Source organism: Vanessa tameamea, chromosome 31, assembly GCF_037043105.1.
Source record: "Vanessa tameamea isolate UH-Manoa-2023 chromosome 31, ilVanTame1 primary haplotype, whole genome shotgun sequence".
NCBI lineage: Eukaryota > Metazoa > Arthropoda > Insecta > Lepidoptera > Nymphalidae > Vanessa > Vanessa tameamea.
Genome location: NC_087339.1, coordinates 2,238,642 through 2,261,021, shown reverse-complemented (window position 1 = coordinate 2,261,021; position 22,380 = coordinate 2,238,642). Strand labels below are relative to the sequence as shown.

The window sequence follows — 22,380 nt, the reverse complement described above, 5'->3', positions numbered from 1 at the left end:
ACTTGAATCGTATTTACGTTTATTAAACAGTCCTTATATAAACAGGAAATCATTGTTCACACTAATAGACATAAAAAGATTATTACGTTATTTTTTTCCAATTCTATGAATCACAACTACTGTAGTACAAACATCAGGACAAATTACGATGAATTATTAAATAATACAAGGTTATGTACAAACGATTCGAAATTATATTCATAATCGGTATAATGTAGGGGCTACATACATTAGAATTTTATAGGACAATTCCCATTATAAAAAACCTTAGTAATTCTTATAGTTAAATGTAAATCGTTTATGCTTCTATCATTTATTTTAACTTTACCTACATTGACACACTGCAGCAAAACTTTGCACTTAGCTTCAATGTATTTAAATATGTAAAATAGTAAGTCCACATATTAGTAAACTAAATGTCGCCCGGGACTACGCTCGCGTTTAACGTGTTAGTCGTCAGATGTCAACATAACAGTAGGCTATGTCCTACCTTGGGGTTCAAGCATGATTCTCATGATATCTCATCGTTCGGTTCAGTGATTTGTCCGTTTGTTAACTCCCAAAAAATCCCCCCATTTTATCCTTCATGTATAACTTTACTGGTGACCCTACTATAGTCAACATTTCGCTAACAATGTTGATTTTAATAGTTTAACAACAAGTTATAATATTGCGTCTAATTCACATGCAGACAAATTATATTTGCGCAATTTATTAATCTCATAAAAAATGCTTGTTTTTTTTATTTAATATAAAATTGACGACCTGATACTCAGTGACCAACGCCAAACCTTGCAAAAAGCCCTACCATCAAGTAAACAGTCAGAAAAAATCTGTATAGACTATTCCAATGGAAGTAGGAAAAATGATAAACAAACCTCAGAGTTACGTATTTCATGGGATTTGCTAATAACTCGGCTATATTGTGCACTACTAAGAGTTTATGATTAATATATATTTGTTTATAATACAACACTATTTCACTTAACTACTTATATCCACTTTAATTTTACTTCCAAAATTCCGATAACAGTTTCGTCGACGTCCGAAACGCCATTTTTTCGCAAATCCATAGCAAATATCATAGATTCACCAAGCTCTCGACCAATGACATCGCGTCAATTGGCTGTCAAATATTATTTATTGGGCTATTTTTCCTGTTATGGTTGGAATATAGTATACCTAAATTATCCACAGGATAATCTCGGCTTTTTATAAACTTTTTTTAATTACACCCAAACTGTCCAACAGCGCCACAAATCGACATACACAATCAAACATCAATCCAATTGTTCTCGTCGACATCCAAGACCGTCAGCCAGAATCCAAGAGACGTGTTCCTCGTTTTTCCGGGATCCACGTTGGACTTCGACGGGTAAGTTTTTTTATCAAAAATTCACCAGCTCTCGCATAATTGCCCATTCACCATAAAAGTGACAATTGGAGAGGGGGGCGTGTATGGTAAAGTGCAGATAATTGTCGCAGCGATTCGGTAATTGACTTTTGTCTCAATTATTTAAATTAGTAAGTACATTTTTGGCATTTCTCCAAATGATATCGTTTATCTGTTTGACTCCACCCTGGATAACAACCCACTCCCAGTAGTTAGAGAGGACTTTTAATTTATGAAAAATATTTTAAACAAAATTTGATTATTTAAGAATTTAAAAAAATCGCGCTGTATTTTCGCCCTTTCATTGCCGTACAAGTAAACAAGAATAACACCTCTATATTGAATAAAGATTTCGACTTTGACTGAGTTACTATATGTTCAATTAATTAATATATATATATATATATATATTTAAATCTCTATCCTTATTTTTTACTAATTATGTTACATACCAATCGAAAGTATTAATCCTACAGATTATTCAAACAACAGGTTCAATCTTACATTATTAATACATCTAAATAGAGTATCTCACTACAAAAGAACTAAAACGAACGAACTCTATAATCCTGGTTCGCGTGACAGCAACGCTTGACCCACACCAGATATCATACTACTTTACTAGTGTGCGTGAACTTAATATGTTTTTTTTAACGCGTTCTTCGCTTTGACATTCAATCTAGACAAAAATAATCGAAGGGTTGAGAATTTCCTTTCCCGTCATAACTATCGAGTAGGCAGGTATGAAATCGACAATATCATTTTTCTCGTCTGTTTCATAAATAAAACTAATGTCGAAATAGGTAATATCAATGCGAATACAATGATATAATGGCTGTTTACAAAATATCGCTGCCTAAAATGATCAATATGACGTCACAACAACATCAATCCTTATCATCCGAAATGATTTACATAGATGTATAATCATAATTTAAAAAATACTCGAATCATTAAAACATTTTAAAAATCGAATCTGTTCTACGGGAATAACCGCGTTTATGAATTTGCTTATAGCTTGTCAGTATTGCCGGCGAAGTCGTCGAGTGCGGACGTGTCAGCGCTAGTCGGGATGTGGCATTTGAGCGTACGTTGCGTAACGTGTAACTATCGGCTGAGTATCAGCGCACGGACAGATCTGCACTTCTACGTTGAGATTGAACCAAGAGGTATGTTTTTTGTATTTTGTTATATTGTACATTGTCTGCCTCGTTGATCTAGTATCTCGATATAGGGCCTGAGAACCCCGAGTTTCTGGGTTCAAACCATTCCACCAGTACATTTTGGCGCGCTTGGTGTGACGTCACAGTCTGTAATAAAAATTATCTAGTGAACTCGTGTAGAAGTATTGTGCTCTGTAATATTGACGTGAATATTGTAGACTGTGACGTCACATTAAATCGGGCCAATAGCGTTGCGTTTCAACTACTTTGAATTTCGCACTTACTTCCGGCACTATTTATTAATTTATTTGTAATAAAAAAAAAACTATAATTAAAATATATTGACGTGGACATAATTCTGAAGTAATGAAATCATGAAAAAAGATATTTAACTCTTTTTAGATAGTCACACGCATATTTCCTACTGTATGACCCGATATTTATCGGTTCCCGATACACCCAAAGACGCACTTGAAACGACACAGACATTTACCCTATAAGAAATATTAACCATCCTTTAAATTGTTAATACGAGATAATTATCATCATATCATATCATAATCCCTCAGTATCATTTGACCGGAATGAGATCCCGAGAAGGGCAAACGGTATTTACGTACTATGCTAAGTATTGTACTGTATCCAGTATTCAGGACTTCTCGACAGAAATACCCAATAACCAAAGGCCTCCGTCCTATGATGAACTCCGTAGTTGAGTAGGGTGTACACCGGTTTTCATGGGTACGCCACTCCGAGGTCCCGGGTTCGATTCCCGACCGAGTCGATGTAGAAAAAGTTCATTCATTTTCTATATTGTCTTGGGTCTGGGTGTATGTGGTACCGTCGTTACTTCTGATTTTCCATAACACAAGTGCTTTAGCTACTTACATTGGGATCAGAGTAATGTATGTGATGTTGTCCAATATTTATTTATATTTATTTATTTATTTAAAGGTGTGATCCAAATAATTCGGAAACTGTATAAAAAAAGTCATAGTATGACGTCCCACTTCTAGGCCAAGATCTCCTCTCCTTTTGAGGAATGGTTTTGGAGCTAACTTCAATGCTCTGATCCAATTCGGGTTGCTAGATACACTTCGCAATAACCACGACCCGACGGCTACATCAAGACGTTTTCCTTAACCGTCTAACACGAGAAATACGAATTACGGACATTAAATTCAACTTACTCGGGTTTGAACTTATGAACTGTTCCATCACGGCTCGAAGGTGTGAACCAAAGACCTCGCGACCTGTGCAATCACCTAACCACTAAATCAACGAACCATTCATTCTTAAATATAATATAGAACTAACAATAAAAAAAATTAGAGGTTATTGACCCACCCACTGGAACTGGTATAACGCTTAGTATCTCATAAATATTTAATTATTACAATTACTAGCGAATCGCCCCGGCTTCGCACGGGTGTTACTTATTAATTTAGAAACGTCAAAATTAGTTTCAGAGTCAATAGCGAAATGCCTTAAGGGCCGTCTAGCGAAGTAAAAATTCACAGAATCGATCCAAACTTTTTGGGCTATTTCCCTCCTAACACAAGCTTAAAGCTTAAATGGAGGAGTAAATAGGAATATTAGTAATTTCCTGTAATGCGGCTTTGCTGTTGTTCTTTTAAATGCTACAACCAGTTATCAGGGTGAACTAGCTCGGCTTCACGCGGGTACAATGAAGGTATATACAACTTTTCAACTCATTGTATTTTCCGGCTAGAAAAGTTAAAATTATCATTTTTTCTCAACCATAATGTGCGTGTATTATACATATAAACCTTCCTCTTGAATCGCTCTGTGTTTTGATGAAAACTATATTAGAATCCGTTGGGTAGTTTAAAAGATCCACGCGTACAAAGCACGGAAAGCGACTTTGTTTAATACCAGGAAGAGACACCCTATAAGTTACGAACAAGTTAATGTCGTACCAGTGATTTTTTTTTAATATCCGAACATTATTTCTAGTGAAACCTCCTATATACTAAGAAACAAATTATATATCATCTATATACGTATATATGTAGCGATTGATTATTTGGTGGTAAATATATGTAGAAAAAATTAACCAATTCTTTATCACACAATAAAAAACACATTATAAAAAAGCATACCTTAGACAAATTCTACAAAAAAAAAAAAACAAAAGAAACAGTCAACATATATTGACTGCCAATAACTCTTCTTTTGAAAAGATTTGAAGTTTAAACCACGCAGTTCATTTGCGTCTTAGAGCTACATGCGAAAATTTAAACTCACATTAAGAATATATTATTTTTTTGTCTGGCTTCGAACCCGCAACCGATTAATGACATGCCCTAACTGTACCATATCGCGGAATAAAAAAAAAAAAAAAACTTACTCCAAAGCAATATTGATAACATTATGATAATTTAATTATATCTATAAGAAATTAAACAAAAAAACGTTCACAACTAACGTACGATATTCCGAGCAAGAAATTTACACCTTACAGTATACGAGATACGGTTCATTTTCCCATGACATACTTCGTACCTACATTTATCGTCGTATTTTTAATCTTATTACGAAATTATTTTATTTGTAATATAATAAAAATTCAATTTTGTTTAGTTCAAATTAAGACTATATACTAATAAACCGCGACTATGTTTGCAATTTTAAATCTATACTAATATTATGAATACTAAAATAACTCTGTTAACTCTTCACGCTTAAATCGCTGAACCGATTTAGATGAAATTTGGTGTTGAGATAGTTTAAGTCCCGGAATAGGACATAGGATACTTTTTTTTAATTAACTTATCAAGGGGGGTGTCGATGTGTTTTATAAATTTCGCACGGATAAAGCCGCAGGCTCAGCTAATTTGAACGTGTTTTTGTTAAATCCCTGTTTAGGCTACCACGTGTTAGGAGTTTAGTCATGTTATAGTATTACACGGACAGACAATGACTTGAGCATTTGTATAAATCCGGGGCTTCGATTCCAGAACCGTCCTGCCCATTTGCGTGATTCAGTAACTTACAACCAAACTTTCACGATTAAACTTAAGTCGTGTCATATTCATCCGAATATATATTAAAATTCTTGTTAATTGAATACAACGAATACTTTGTATCGCTGTGTTTCGGTTCGAAGACAAATGGGACATTACAACTTACTTCACAAGGTCTGTCACAGTGAACAGTCCCGTCTGACTAGCCTTTATCAAAAATAAGGAATAAGTAAAATTTCTTACGGAGCCAATTTCTATGGGCAATGCTGACCACTTATCATCAAGTGGACCGTTTATCCGTTTGCCTACCATTTTTCATAAAAAAAACTTTTTATTTTAGCTAAACGTCTCGGCTTCGCACGTATCAAAAGGGTCTACAGAAAAGGTTTACGTTATGAGACAATCATTCAAAGAAAAGCTGTTAAGTTTGGGCCAGTTACCTTCATGGACCCGTGACGCGCCCAAAGAGACGGAGAGGGAACTGCTGTAGACCCCCTCCCCACACCTAATGTGAAGGAAACACGTAACGCGTTTTTCCAGCGGAAATAAAAAAGGCACCTTCATTCAAGGGCGTTCGCTGAACTCAACAAACTTTCATCACAATCGGAACTATAGTTTTAAAAACGCATACAGGACAAACATACAAAAAAAAAATACCAAAGATTTTTAATTTAATTATTAAGATCACGGACGAAAAACAGGATCAACGCCCAAACAAAACAAAAGAAAAAAAAAACAATACATGCCTCAGAGAATAAAAAAAAAATAACCTTTTCACATCACGATGACAGCTCGGCCATCTTCCAAAATGGCGACGCACACGCTATAGGTCAAGGACACTGCACTGAGATCACGAGTATAAACTTTTCAATTTCTTTCTTCATCGTTTTAATACAACTCAGGTCGATGTAATATTATTTAAATTTATGTTTAATTTTAAAAATATCGGTTGTAATGCTTATATTATCAAAACATTGCATAATCTATATTATTATTTAAGTGAAATGAATTACGATGTTTTTGATATAAATGGATTTTTTTGGCGCGAAAGGAGCGATACTATTTCGAATATTCCGTTTAATATTTGAAAATATGGCGTCATTCAAAAGTTATATTTTTATTATATGTATTGATGTAACCTTGTAGTCATAATATGTATCGTAACGTATTTATATCAAGACATACAAGAAACCAATAAACATTCATATCAAAGAAGACCATTTTTATTAACAACAGATAAAAAATACAGTAAAACTCGAAACAGAAATACGTACAAAAAATGTATTTGGAACAGACCGAAAATTAAAAAAAATATATATAAATCCCGTTGTCAATGCCGTTATAATCCGTGACACATCACTCGGCAATGACCGATAAAAAAAAAAAAAACAATAGCACAATTTGGCGCGAAACACTTGACGTCTAATCGACGTCTAATAACAAACTAAGTATTATAAATAAATCATCATATAATTTTCTTATCTATATAAAAAAAAAACAACGCAAGCGTCCGTCGTTTCACGTTTAACTTAAATTAAAAACATAAATAATTATATTCGTAATAGCGTACTTTAACTGTTTGTTTGACTACAAATCACGATGTATTTTTTTTTTTAATCTACAAGAAAATTGTTTAGAACGAATTACAAGAGGCAGTCTTATGACTGATTAGCCATTTGCTCCAGCTATATCCGTAACCTAAGCCAAATATAATATTGACATAATTAAGAAAGCATATTTATTGTCTCGCCTCGGGTGAGACCGGCTCGTACGTCGTGACGGCACACGTCATGACGCTCTCGTATACCGTCACGTCCGCCATCATTTCTACTGTCTTGTTATATAACAAGAAAACTATATCTATTTCACTAACGAAGCTGTACGTTTTCATTTTATTCGTATATACTCTATTGTAGTTACTAAAACACCGCACAGATAAATAAAATTATCATCTGTCATTTGTCATGATATTGACAATTACAAATTTAAAAAAAAAAGTGAATGTTTTGTGTGAACAATAAGGGCTAATTATTAGGTCCATGTAGGTAAAATGGACCTCTTCAAATTGCGGCAAGTTAAGATTAACTTGGACATTCGCAAATGTCTCGGTAACGCCATCGAGCGCAATATATTTAAACTAGAATTATTAGAAACATCTAAAGCCTCCGTATCGACAGCAGCATGTCCTAGAACTATATATTTACAAAAACATATTACAATGACTGAAAAAAAATTACGAAAATTAAACGATATTAGATCCAGACACTTAACCATTGCGAGATTTGCAATGTCGTAACGCAAAATTCGGCATATTTTTGGAGACGGTCGACCCGAATGCGTCTTGACGTGCTGGCGGACTAGACTGAGCAACTTTTGATCACTATCTAATGTATTGAACAACGATTTTGTTCTCTATGTCCTATGTCCTATGTATGTACAAGCGTTAAAAGCGTCTTGTTAATCCACTGGCTAAAGGCTCTGTGACGTCACATTCAATTCAATATGGCGTCTATAGAAGACATACATAATATATATATATATATATATATAAAAATATTGATATTTATTTTGTAATACAGATAAAACATTTAATTTAATAGTTGTAATTTAATCGACTTTATCAATTATCCTGATGATAATGAAAGATATGACGACTGTTGAGTTTACGTAACTTTATTTAAAAAAAAGTAAGTTTTTTTTTAATTTGTAGGCAGACTGGTGCAAGTCTTGGTTAGTACCGCACACCCATCAGCTATTCTACCGTTAAACAACAATACTTAGATTGTTGTATTGTTGTGTTCCGGTCTGAACGGTGAGCGAGACATTGTAACTACGACACGAGGGTACAACATCTTAACAAGCTAAGAGCTAAAATATGACCCTATGATTCCTTAACGGTAATGTTTAGCGCCAATGTCCAATGTCTATAAGCAGGGATGACTTTCAAAACCATTTTCACAACAAAAAAATTCGAATCGTCCCAATTGTTACCGAATTTCGTCAACTAAGCAAACCCTGACAACGTCAATTAGTTTAAAACAGCTAAACCCGTGTACAATATATTAATAGGTTTAAACGTAATTTTATCTCATGAGCATGAAGTAGGAAGTCGTATAGGTTATCAGCATTACCCGGTTAACTGATAACGAATTGTAAATAAATGATTCTAAGATGAATGAAATCAAAACACATATCAATTTTAATATACGTATATTGTGACAGGGGCAAAGTCTAACATCGCTTCCCTACATAGTACAAGACGAAGTCCTGCGGTCTGTACGCTTGGATATTTTAAACTACGCAACGCATTTTAGTGCGGTTTTCATGAATAAACAGATCGACTCAAGAGGAAGGTTTATATGTATGAAACATGCATATTATAGTTGAGAAAAACTGAGAATTTCAGCTTTCCTAGCCGGAAAAAAGTTGGCATTTTTCTTTTTATGATTGTTCTTTAATCTATATGTACATAGATCCCTATGTACTGTATATTGAACTCGTGTGAAGCTAACACGAGCAGCTAATCGTATTATAAAACAAAGTGCCCCGCCGTGTCTGTCTTTTTGAACGCGATTAACTCAAAAACTATCGAACGGATTTACAGACGGTTTTTACCAATGGACTGAGTGATTTGTGTTCATCACAAATCACTCAGTTTAGATGTGAAATTAAATTCAGTTTTGTCTAAATTAGCTAAATCACGCCGACTGCTAGCTATGCTAACGTGCGCCGCGTATATAAATAGAGTTACATGTATTACGATATTCTACCCGTGCGAAACCGGGATGGCTAGCTAGTTACGATACGTGGATAACGCTTGACTAATGTGAAACGTCGAAATTGATAGTCCAATAAATAAAGCTGGAGTAAAATAAATAAAAACAGAGATTTAATAAAGTAAATGTTTCTAGACCGAAGCCATACAAAGTATTACTGTTTGGCGGTTGAACAGTTCACAGACAGGTCAACCAAATTACATTGTAATCAAAATATGACCGTTTTTTTACAAACTTTCAGATCTGTTAAAGCTTCGTGTGATGGGACCAGTTGCGAGTGTCAGAGAATCTGCTCTGATCGATGAATACGGATTGGAACTGGCCAAGCTGCCCTTCAGGTAATATGCCCTTTATTTTTAGGGTAATGGCTTTCAATCTTGGATATGACCAAATATTATAATGACCTCTGTGCACCTTGCTGAAATAAAATACTTCTCTTTCTCCTCACTTCACCGCCTTGCGCTCGCCTCGTTTGTTTTGTGTAATTTATTAGGTTTGTTTTTCACACCTTACCAGTACGTAGATACAACGTCATCAACGCACATCCACTCACCATATCTCGTAACGCCAAACAGAACAACAAAACTTATCATATTATATTTCGGTTAGAAAAGTGAAGCCAGTGTAACTGCCACAAAGGACATAACATCTTAGTTCCTAAGGTTAGCGGCGCAATGGGGATGTTAGAAATGGTTCATATTCCATACGACATCAATGTCTATAACGGTGAAAACTTATCATCAGGTGATATTTAAATATTAGAGCGTATCCTTTATCCTCAGCAATTATTCTTAGTTGAGGAATACCACCGTAACCGAAATCGATCTGACCTCGTCGACATTTAATTGATCTATTAACTCGTCCAATTTAAACTTTCAGTTACCAGCCAGCTGCTGACTCTGATCACGATAAAGACCCCATGTCAGATATACTAGCTGACATCCCGATGCCAAGCGTCACGAGTACCGAGACATATGTCAAGATATTGGGACGAGACATATACGGTAAGGAAACTTCTACCATGCCAGTAATTGCTTCACATGATTACAACATATTCCAATCAAAGGAATAGGTATAATATACCTTTATATATAATAGAACACTATTTCACTTAACTACTTATATACACTTTATTATTACTTTCAAATATTCGATAGCAATTTCCACGATTTTTATAGTTTTTTGTGGTTGCAATTTCATAGACTATTCAAGACCTCGACCAATGATATCGCGTCAATTCAAGGTCAAAGTTGTTTATTTATCTTTACTATTCCTGTGATTGGACTAGACTATAGAACACGTGACGTCATAATGATATAACTCTTGCATTGATCAAGCGTTCATCGTAATACATTTAAATTGTTAAAATAACATTAATAAATAAGGAATATTATTCAACTCAAGATAATAAAAATGAAAAAAGCGTGGAGTTAATACTTGTTGACTTTCAACCAATATATATTATGCACAATTGTATTTAACTGGGATAGCTTTGTATTTCAAATATTGGAAAAGAGTAACTACCGAGGTTCTTCTCGGAAGAGGTTACATTAAAAATCGGAAAGACTCAAAAGTACTTGTATAAGCCTACTTGAATAGTGTACGATTTTGATTCTAAACCAGATTATGAACCAGAGCTCATACAAGGACGTGCCTGTTCCGTAATACATTGCTAATATGATTTGTTAAAATAATCTTTTCTAAATAATATTGTAGTCATTATTAAAATACCACTGAGCGAGATATTTTTAATATATCTCTTGTCAATCGTTTTTAATCATAATCAAGAGACGTAACGAAAAACTCAATAAATCCTTCTTGGATCAAATAGTTCGATCATACAATAAATTCCGCAAACTTTTTGATAGTTCCACGAAATATCAAAAAGTTAGTACTATATTACGAAAAATTGTACATAGTATCCATAAAGACATTTGCTCCTTTCAGGGGAACCGTTTGTCCGAGTAGCTGGACCTTTGAACCACCACGCTGAAGTGAGAATGGGAAGATCAGCATCAATTAAATTCCCTGAATCTATTAACGACCTTGAAGAGGCCGAAGAGATTAATTCTAGTATATACAATGGAAAACTTCAATACAATGACAGTAATCTTCTACCATTCGGACAGGCAACTACACAGGCAGGTTACCTTTCCTATTAATAACAGAACAAAATCGACGTTATTTAAAATTATTTACAGACTCTTTAAGGGGCTATATACAACTTACTGATTTAAGACCAAACAGAAAAGGAAAAATTCTTGTCTTTTCAACTAGAAAAGTGAAAATTCTCAACTTTTCTCAATACTATATTATGCATGGAAGCCTTCCTCTTGAATCGCCATGTTCATTGATGGAAACCGCGTTAAAATCCGTTGCTTTTTTTAAAATATCCAAGCGAACAGACGGAAAGCGGCTTAGTTTCATACTAAATAGAGATGTTATTACAATCTAACCTTGCTTGATCCTACTTCAGTACAATAAAGGAGTACATAACCAAATAGATTTATCTTGAATAGCGTATTATTTCGATAAAACTAACGTCAAAAATTTCCGAAAACGATTTACAAGTCGCAAAACAGTGCGAACATAACACATTCAATAGTGATCTCTGGAGGATGTATTGTCATATTTTCCTCGGTGATAGGGCTTTGTGCAAGTCCAGTGTAGGTTAATCAATACAACCCAATCATCAGATATTCTACCGTCAAACAGCAGGACTTAGTATTGTTATGTTCCGGTTTTAACGGCGAGTGAGCTGCAACTACAGGCCCAAGGGACATAACATCTTAGTGCCCAAAATGGTTAATATATCTTAAAGCACCAATGTTTATATGCGGTGGTGGTATTTACCATCTGGTGGCCCATTTGACCGTCCGCTTACCTATATAAAAAAAAAAAACCTTAACACAAACTTTTCGTTAAATTAGAAGATAAAATAGGGATACTACAGGAAAACCTACATCGACCCTTTTAAAGTTATATGAAACCTTGTCACCCTGTTTAAGCAAATCATATTCACAAAACATTTAATTACATTTTCAAATATGGCAGCATTTACCTTCTCTGCGACTATATATTCAAAATAATAATCCTTGCAGGTAGTTAACCAAAGGGGGTCAGTTTTGACGTCAGTCCAGATCGGTTTAAGCACGAGAATATACGGAGCACCCAGAGATCGACTGCAGGTAATATAAATAGCCTAGCCAGTCTAGCCACCTTGTTTGCCATTGATATTATATATTATATAACTCAAAAATTTATAAAATTTAAGGAAAACTTTATGGTATGCAAATATATCGAAACGTGTATACTCCTCCTTCAGGGGGTTGATTGATATTTGTATATATATTTAAGCACTTAATGTTATCAATTCTTATAATAAATTTTAATACAATATAACTCAAACATTTACCCCTTTAGGGTTCAAATTTTATTTATGTCGTATGACTGACATAAAATTAGCACCCTCAACTAGCCAAATATATTTCTTTCATTGAATAGTACATATTGGAAGCGTTTCGATTATGCTCCTACAACAATATTTAAATTACGTATTTACGTATTAAATGATCACATATATTACGAATGCAATGACAAAACTTAATTTTTGTTCTAGTTATACTACGAAGTCACAAACTTCAGGGAACAATCGGTCAGGTTCAACTTCGAAGCAGTTGGAGAGTTAAGATTCTTAACCGGATTGGAACCTAGGTCGTAAGTTCTATTAAAACTACTACCAAACGCAATACTTAATATTGTTATGTGCCGGTTTGAAGGGTCGGTGAGTCAATGTAACTACAGGCACAGGGGACATAACTTATTTGTATGGTTAATATTTCATACAGCAGTCCACCTGCCTATATCATAAAAAAACTATACATTTCCATAATAAAAAATAAAGTTATTTATATAGGATTCCAAACTACCGAAGTGCCCCCTATTGGGCGCCATTTTTTACAAGTATTTATGTTAATTTAGAGCCACTTTCGAGGTGCACGAAATAATCGTTTATATTCACAAAGTTATACAAAATAATTGCTCATTTAATACTATCAGATATCTATCTATTTCCAAGACTATCTCGAAATATGAAACAAAGAATTATTAACTTCAATCGATACCATTTCTTTCAGGCAAACGATAGCTTCAGGTCAAACCGCAACTATTATAGTCAGTTTGACGATCAATCAGAATGCTCAACCTGGAGCAAGAGACCTCATAACGTTCACAGCTTTCGGTAAGATTTTTTCTTTTAATAAGGCATTAGACATTCAACAGCCTTGTGAAATATCTGAAACCACCATTGAGCGTGGCAATAACAGAATGTCACTAAATCGTATGGTTAGTTATGCATTGAAGGTAGACGTTATTTTATCGTTGGTCTAGTAGCTAGATATAAGACAGCAGATCCTGAGGTTCTAGGTTCAATCCCAGGTCGGGCCGATGGCAACAGAGGCATTTTGAACTCTTTCTGGGATCCTGTTGTAAAACCGTATACATTGCCTTTGACTGCCTAGCTGGTCTTGTGGATAGATTTATGTCCGCAGACTCCGAGGTCCTGGATTCTAATTATAGGTCGATACGATAAAAAGTTATTTAGGTTTTCTATCGAAAAAATTCTCAGTAAAAGCCTGGAGTCTATAAGTTAGAATTGTGTACAATCCCGTTCCTAAGACAGCACCCTAAGCATTTGGCCCTGTGTCTGAACTCTTTGCGGTCGGGTCCGATTTGAATCCCATCGGATTAGAAAATGCACCTGTGTTTACAAACACCTGCGTTAGGGACTATGATGAAATTAAAACGCGAGCAAAACCGCGGACAACAACTAATTATATTATTTTGTTTCTAGGTTTAGATCAAGTATCAATATCGACATACGTCTACGTGACGAACCCTGGGGAGACTATACGAGATGTTGGTGCACCGGAAATGAGACACAACTTCCAAGGATCCTGTTTAGGGAGACAGGGGAGCGACTGCTCTGAGCACGTCTGGTCAGCGACCATCATCGCCAGAGATCTCGTTGGAGGTAGGCTTTTTTTACGCAATATAACACTTTTACAAAAAATACCTGCCCGTCCCGACATCATACGGTTAAAATTCTATAAAATTAATATCCATAATCTTACAGTTGAAAATACATTTTATAGGTTTTAAATTAAGGCAATCTAGACTCAGCAGTTTTAGCTGTGCGGTGTGTACACAAGGAATTTAACATGTTAACTCCAAAGATTGGTATGGCGTTAACGATATAAGGTAGGTAATAACTTGGTGGTAGGGGTTTGTCTACCCAGACGGGTAGATACCATCCCTTCATCAAATATGCTACATCCAAGCAGAAGTACCCAGTGTTCTTGTGTTCCGGTTTGAGAGTGAGTGAGCCAGTGTAACTACAGGCACTAAGGACGTACCATCTTAGTTCCCAAGGTTGGTGGCACATTGGCGAAGTAAGGAATGGTTAATATTTCTTACGATGCCAATATCGATGGCATAAAAATATAAATATACATATATTTCTCTTACAGGTCTACTCCGTCTAACATCATCACCACTTGGCCTGGTATACGACAGCAATTTCATTTCCGGCGCTAGAGACGAGGTGATGGCGTCATACAGAGCGACCTGCTGCGCCCCAAGAGTTATCGTCAACGCCGTCGATGCATTCGGAAATGCTAACAGCTATACCATCGATATTTCAAGTATGTATCACTAGAGCTATATTCTTTTTCAATGTACAATTTAAGGCAAAGGCACAATCCTTTATGCCACTAACGTCACCTAGGACGTTTATATTTCTATATTTATTCACGATTTATTTCACATGTGACGGTGATAAAACAACTTTGACATTTGCTTTAACCTTTCCACAGATTATATAAACGAAGCCGGCATAGCAGCGATCGCTTTGGGAGTCATATTGATTATCGTATTACTAGTACTAATAATCTTCCTTACATACTGGTGCGTCAAACGCCGGAAGGAGTCCAGAGAACTACCTACATATACGACATCTAGAAATATCAATTAAAAACGCAATCAACAAAGCATATTATATAAAAATAATTGTAAAGTTTTTTTTTTTTTTTTTTAATTTATACGTAGGTTCAAGTATTAAACAAACGGCCAATGCGATTTTCAATTTTTTTTTTCAATGTATTTCGAGAAATACTGAAACCAAGCTAAAGCTAATAATGCAAATTTACGATAGATTGACACGTAATATCTGAACTGCAGCGACGTAACGCATCCCTTTAGTCCATCGGTCCTCGTGACGTATCCATCTGTCACTCTAAGTTGTGTCTAAACTATAGAAGTTGAAAGAACTAGATGCACTAATATCGTTGTCGTAGAGATATATACACCAGTCAGATTCATTGTAAAATCATTGAAATCAGACTTCAAATTTCTAAATCATTTAACGTTCAATTCACCTCCTCCAATATATAACTTATACAAGAAAGCTGAAGAGTGGTTGTATGAAGTAATCTCTAGAACTACAAGTCGGATTTCACTTAATAGCCTAATGGAAGGCAATGGACTATTTAACGTCACGCTATAGCCACGACGGATACGGAACGTTAAACGCGGATGAAACTAGACCATCTACCTAAAAAAGCAATTACCGAAACCCATATTATTGACAAAACTTAAAAAAAAAAAAATCGTTTAAATATAGAATATATCATAAGTTACCTTTATAAAGTTAAAATTTAAAAAAAATATATATTATTAAAACAAGAAACTAATAATAATAATAAGATATTTATTCTCAACAATATTATTTTAATATAACATTGATTATAAAAGTAACTTTTTTCGTTAAACATCGCTATATCTTTTTCTGACATATCGATTCGATATACGATTGAAAGAGACAAAGCATTAAAACGCGTTACGACTTCGCGTTACGACCTCTTGGGCGCCAATTCTATAAATAAATAATCATTGTATCGCAATCGAATCGAAACGTTTTCGTCGACGTTCACACGTTTTCCTATTCTACTAACGGTACAGTTCAATCCAATCAAAGTTAGAACGGAATATAATCTGGATCGTATCAACAGTAACAGCCTGCTATTTCCCACTGCTAGGCTAAGGCCTCCTCTCCCTATGGGCAGGAGGTAAACACATTCCACCACGCTGTTCCAATAAAAAAATTCAACACATGCAGGTTTCCTCACGACGTTTTCCTTCGTCGCCGAGCATGAGATGAATTATAAACACAGATCGTACAATAGAGATTATATCGTAATCGATATAAATAATTAGAATTCGTCCTCAGATTAAGCAAAGTTTTATTATTGTAAGGAATATTCGAAGTTGGATCGTAATACAATCGATCGTATAACATATCATAACATTTCTTACAACGCCAATGCCCCACCAACTTTGGAAACTAAGATGGCATATCCCTTGTGCCTGTTGTTACACTGGCTCACTAAGTATTGCTGCTTGATGTAGTATGTGAGTGCCCTACCACCAAGTGATAAAGATCTGTTCACTTACAAAAGCACGCCCATCCACGTTTAATATCAGCGTGCATCAGTATGGGTGACGCTCGTACTTACTGGATGTCTTATTCTATCGGCAAGATACGATGGCCGTTTTGACATATTAAAAAAGTGATGTGATATGTAAATTTATTATCGATATAATATATTCAAATCTTTGTTTTTTTGCAAGTAATTTAATTCAAGTTTTTGTTAATGAACTTTCTTTCCCATGTAATGATGTAGGTACGTTCTGTTGCCTGTTCTGAATACTAATATTATTTCTATTATCATTTTCTACAATAAACATATATAAATAAAATAAAATAAAATAAATAATTTATAAAATAGATAAAATATTTACTGTCAACACAAATATAACACCGACTACGAGGTCGAGTGTGAGAGTGTGACGTACACGTTTACGCAAAAAAATAAATAAAAAAGTTATCTTCGCGGTACCCTAATATTTGTAGTTTAGAAATCACATTCGATAAATTTTATGACTAACTGCACGTCACTATTGACAATAAAGAATAACAATTTGCTCCTTTGATGTAATTATTTATTAAATACGAAACTTCATGAGCGGGCAAACGTCAAAACGGCCATCATAGCGTGCCGCTACTATAGTGTGCGTGAGACGACTAGTACAGATAGCAAAAAAAAATATAAATTATATTATATTTGTTAACGTACACCGATAATTTAATTTGACTTGACGGGAATGAACAGATTTATATTCATAAAAAGTATTAACCAAGTCGTTTGGCACGTCATGACGTCGTAATGTGTTTATATGTGGCATCTCTTTTCAACATAATTAATTCGTCATTTGACAGAATAAGACAAAGCTCATCTGAGCGACATTTATAAAAAGCGATATTCATTAAGTTTTCTTTTTTTCTTTTTTAAATAATTGTTAATTAAATATACAGTCAAAATCTGTTATAACGACATTGAAGGGACTACTCATATTTAATCGTAAAAACCGATAGTCTTAACAACCGGTGATGCTTATTTTTTTATGATGTGGTATTATTGAAAGTATGGGTCATAGGTACTAATAGGCAAAATATATAAATTGAATGAAATTAAATTATATTTCGTTTATTTCAATCAAAACGTATACGTATTAAGAAAGAACAATGTCATTTTCCTGTATATGCATAAAATCTGTAATTTTATTTTGGAACACTTCTGTCTTGTGTACACATTTTGTAATTCACTTTGGATTTTAATCAGCGTATCGTTATAATTTCCCTGCATGTGAAACTGTTTATTAAAAATAACAATCTTGCGTAATACACTAACAGCATGAAGACCATCATTCAAAGTCCCCACTGTAATTTGTTCATCAGTTCGTCATTTTCTTCTTCACCAGCTGGTTGTTCTACAGATATAATTCTCCAAAAACATTAGCCAAATGCGGCCGTTTAATGCGGTATTTCGTAGTAAGCAATGTCGTACAAAGCAATATTTTCGATAAGACAGTTATATAGCATTCAGCCGGGACCTTTGATTTTGGTCAATATAACCGATATGTTGTTCTAAACGATGTCGACATAAACGGTTTTAACTGTATTTTACTAATACGGGTAGTACAACTTATTAATTAATAAATAAATAATTTAATATAAATAAATATTATTAAGTATTCAGCCATATTTGATTTATTATATTGTATTTTATTGTCAATAAAATTTTATATAATAATAAATCTTTAATTAACCCTCGTTCCTTTTAAAATATAGCGATACCTAAGTGATTTGCTCGAAGGTCGCGAGTTCAAATACCTGGACACTTTGACATTAGTGTCTTTCGTTTTTTAGTTATAGCTTACAATTCCGTTAAAAGATTTTTTTTTGGTTGGCGAACGAGCAAATATGCCACCTGATGGTAAGTGGTCACCACCGCCCATAGAAAATGACACTGTAAGAAATATTAACCATTCCTTACATAACCAATGCGCCACCAACCTTGGGAACTAAGATTTTATTTCCCTTGTGCCTGTAGTTACACTGCTCACTCACCATTCAAACAAATACTGAGTACTGCTGTTTTGCTGTAGAATATCTGATGAGGGGTGGTACCTACCCAGACAGGCTCGCACATAGCCTTAAAACTATTTCTAGTTAAATAACTAAACCTTCTCTAGCTTCCCGTACGAATATAACAAATTTACCCCTCCCATTCCCCCATGAAGTTGAAATTACCAAGAATCTTTTCCTAGTCAGCATCCAAATAACGAAAGGAGTATAACTTATAAATATTAATATACATATATAAATATATATTATACATAACAGAAAAAATACTAGTTACAAAAAATACCTTAAGAGGCATGCTTAACCCTTTTTAAGTTTTCAAAAATAGAACTTCTAATCTGCTAAACATATTTTGATGCAGTTATCACTAAACATAAAGAGGGATAAACCGAAAGGTTTATAAATATAATTTATAAATACTTTGTACAAAATGGCTGAACTCTGAGTGTTTTAACAATAATGCTGACCAAAGCTTAGACAATAGATCAACATTATAGAAAAAAAAAATTAAATCAGTAGAAGTTTTTTTCAAGAAATCTTCTCAATAAATTAATTTTGTTCATTAATGAATTGCATATAAAGCAGAATTACATTTATGATTATTTAAATCAGCCATTTTATTTTCTATATAAAAAATATATGTATATAAAAATCTATGTTATAGATACATTATTTGTAATTTAAAATTAACTTTGCCTCTTTTCACTTATAATGTATTCCAACAACAAGAGGAAAAATGCCAAATAAACAACATTTGACAGCAAATTGACGCGACATCATTGGTCGAGAGCTCGATTAATCTATGATATTCACTATGGATTTGCGAAATAATGGCATTTTGAACATTGACAAAACTGAAATAAGTAATTCAGTGTAATAGTGTTGTATTATAAATAGAGATGTAATAATCATAAACTCTTACTAGTGCACAATATAGCTGAGTTATTAGCAAATCACATGAAATACATAAACCTAAGGTTTTTTTATCTTTTTTCCTACTTACATTGGAATAATATTATAATCAACTTCTGCACTTCACAAAGCGCATATGTAAATAAAAAAATAATTTTGGTTTACGAATGCAGTTAAGAATATAAAAGCTCCCAAAAGACAGTACAGTTTTTATGTCACAATTAATATGGGGTTTTAATTAACAGTACAATAATGGCTTTTCAATATCGCACAGCCTCCTCTACGTTTGAGATAATTATACAGTAACAGCTTATGAGTGCCAGCCTCTCCGTTTGAGGATAAGGTTTGTAATTAATTGCAACACACTGCTCTAATACTATTTGATGGACATAATGTGACTTTTCACAACATTTTCCCTTCAATATTTTCTACCTTAAGCACAAGGAAATTCTGTAACGTAGCATGGACATAAAACCCACAATCTCTGGTTAAGGTACACATGTTCTAACAACTCAGCCATCTCGGCTAGTTAAGAGTTGTTTTTGTTTATTTAATAACAAATTTTTGTATGTTATTCAAGGACATCTTATTTTTATTAAATTCAATCTGTATACTATAAGATTTGAGAGTGGAATTCTAAAATTAATAACGATAATTTAAATTATCTTTTTAATTTATAGTAAATTAAATTATGTACTGGACACAAATTTTGGAGGTATAATACATTTTAAAAAATCTAAGATTATATTGACCGAGAATAACACAAAAATATTATAAATATATTATATATTACAAAAATAACCTACTGTTTTTAAATTATAATATATTTACACGATCATTTACGATACGGCGATAAAAAAAATATTATGTAACTGAAATAAAAAATTAAAAAATTCAAATTATAACTTACTAGTTTTTTAAAAATCATTCCGACACTTTTATAATTTGAACTTGATGGTAAATGCGAATCTGGCGCAAAGCCACTCTGGAACGGTGCGTTTTTAAACGATTTGTACAAAAAAGACGACATTTTACGAAAAATACATCAATTTCTCCAAAACGTCACAAAAATTAAAATAATTCAATATATTACACATAGATATTTATATTAGCAGTCAATAAACTTTCAATGTTTTTAGAAAACTTGCGAAAAAAACGCACTAATCGAACAAAAACTGACAGACGACGTTTGAAAATAGATGTGATGTATATTTCACTTTCTAACCAAGGTCGTGCGAAACATATAGTTTTAATACCTTTCAGGGACTAAAATAGCACTAACCTTGTCTTGCCATCAGTTCCTGGCTAGGAATAGCGGGTAACAAAACTGCATTGTGCGTCAAATCTTCAATAGATAGTCCAGTTACGGCTGAGGACAAGAGTGGATTTTTCACAACATTCCTGGTCGTGTAGTCACCAAAACATTTATCTGACATTTTCAAACTTTAGAAACGATCGGAACATGTGTGTATTTTTGCGATTTTTCACATTTGGAGGTCACAAAAAGCAAATTTAATTATGTGAAGTTACGTGTCACTAATGTTTTGATCTGACATTGACAAATTCTGTTTCGTTCCGTAATTGCGATTTTATTGGTTGCTTCCTTCCGTCATGAAGTAGGTTGCATTACGGAAATACATTATCAATAGTCAAGTAAATAAGACATTTCTCAGTTATGGTATGAATTTACACGTTTTCTTTCTAATACTGCGTCTCTACAAGCGGAAAAATGTTGTCAACACGTTTAAGTGACTAAGTTTTTGTAAATACCTTTCAAGAACCATAAGTTTTCAACAACAAAATTTTACACAATGTTGCGTAATTCGTTGTGACTTGTAATTGTCAATAATTGCAAACATAGTATTTGTCAACTATTTTCGTAAACAAACACCATATATTTATTAGGATTAAAACTTAGTTCATATAACTTTATAGAGGTAACTTGAAGACATTGAGGATTTAATTTATAAAAATATCCAAATCAGATTTAAAAATAGCTTTTATAGGTGACCGCGTTGAATGATAACACAAATTCTAGCAACATAGTGTATAGTATTTCCCAACTAAACTGTACTTTTGATATGATTGGCAACAAGCAAACCAACCGTTTTGTTCTCAGTGGAATTTAAGTAATGTTTATGCAATATAATATTGAACTATTCCAAAGTTATCAAAATATATATTTTTTTATAATAGATAATAAATATAGTAAGTTGCTACTCCCATTAGTCAATAAATTTTTACTGTCAACATATGAGCTCCAGTGCTTAAAAACAATGGTTAAATTAGTAACTATTTTAATATAATTATTTGCTTTTACTTGGTGGTGGGACTTTGTGCAAGCCCATTTTGGTAGGTACTACCCAATCATCATCAATTGTACCGATAAACATGGAACAGTTCCCAAGGTGTTTGAAACATAGGCGATGTACAGATTTCCTTACAATTCTAATGTCTATGGACATTAGTGAGTAGTGAGTACTTTTCATCTGGTGTTCCAATTTGTTGGTCCACCCTCCTATATTAACGACAATTTATTTTTTTCAGACAATACAAATCATTCTTCAACGACATTTTAATATTATGACGGCGTCTTTTCAATGCTTTG

At 33.7% G+C, this 22,380-nt stretch overlaps 2 protein-coding genes across 2 annotated transcripts in view; one reads left to right on the top strand and one right to left on the bottom strand.

Moving 5' to 3' along the window:
• Positions 1-15,353, top strand: part of LOC113404300 (uncharacterized) — a 32,726-nt gene extending 17,373 nt beyond the window's left edge. The window contains exons 9-19 of the mRNA XM_064220077.1: positions 1,252-1,375; positions 2,411-2,562; positions 9,561-9,657; positions 10,199-10,323; positions 11,267-11,464; positions 12,425-12,507; positions 12,939-13,036; positions 13,456-13,559; positions 14,172-14,351; positions 14,848-15,021; positions 15,193-15,353. Coding sequence (XP_064076147.1) covers positions 1,252-1,375; positions 2,411-2,562; positions 9,561-9,657; positions 10,199-10,323; positions 11,267-11,464; positions 12,425-12,507; positions 12,939-13,036; positions 13,456-13,559; positions 14,172-14,351; positions 14,848-15,021; positions 15,193-15,350 — 1,493 coding nt within the window. The 3' untranslated portion in view covers positions 15,351-15,353. The remainder of the gene's footprint in view (positions 1-1,251; positions 1,376-2,410; positions 2,563-9,560; positions 9,658-10,198; positions 10,324-11,266; positions 11,465-12,424; positions 12,508-12,938; positions 13,037-13,455; positions 13,560-14,171; positions 14,352-14,847; positions 15,022-15,192) is intronic.
• The window catches only part of LOC113399209 (uncharacterized), a 100,277-nt gene extending 78,914 nt beyond the window's left edge, over positions 1-21,363 (bottom strand). Inside the window, exon 1 of the mRNA XM_064220072.1 lies at positions 21,055-21,363. Coding sequence (XP_064076142.1) covers positions 21,055-21,208 — 154 coding nt within the window. The 5' untranslated portion in view covers positions 21,209-21,363. The remainder of the gene's footprint in view (positions 1-21,054) is intronic.
• Between the last annotated feature and the right edge of the window lie 1,017 nt (positions 21,364-22,380).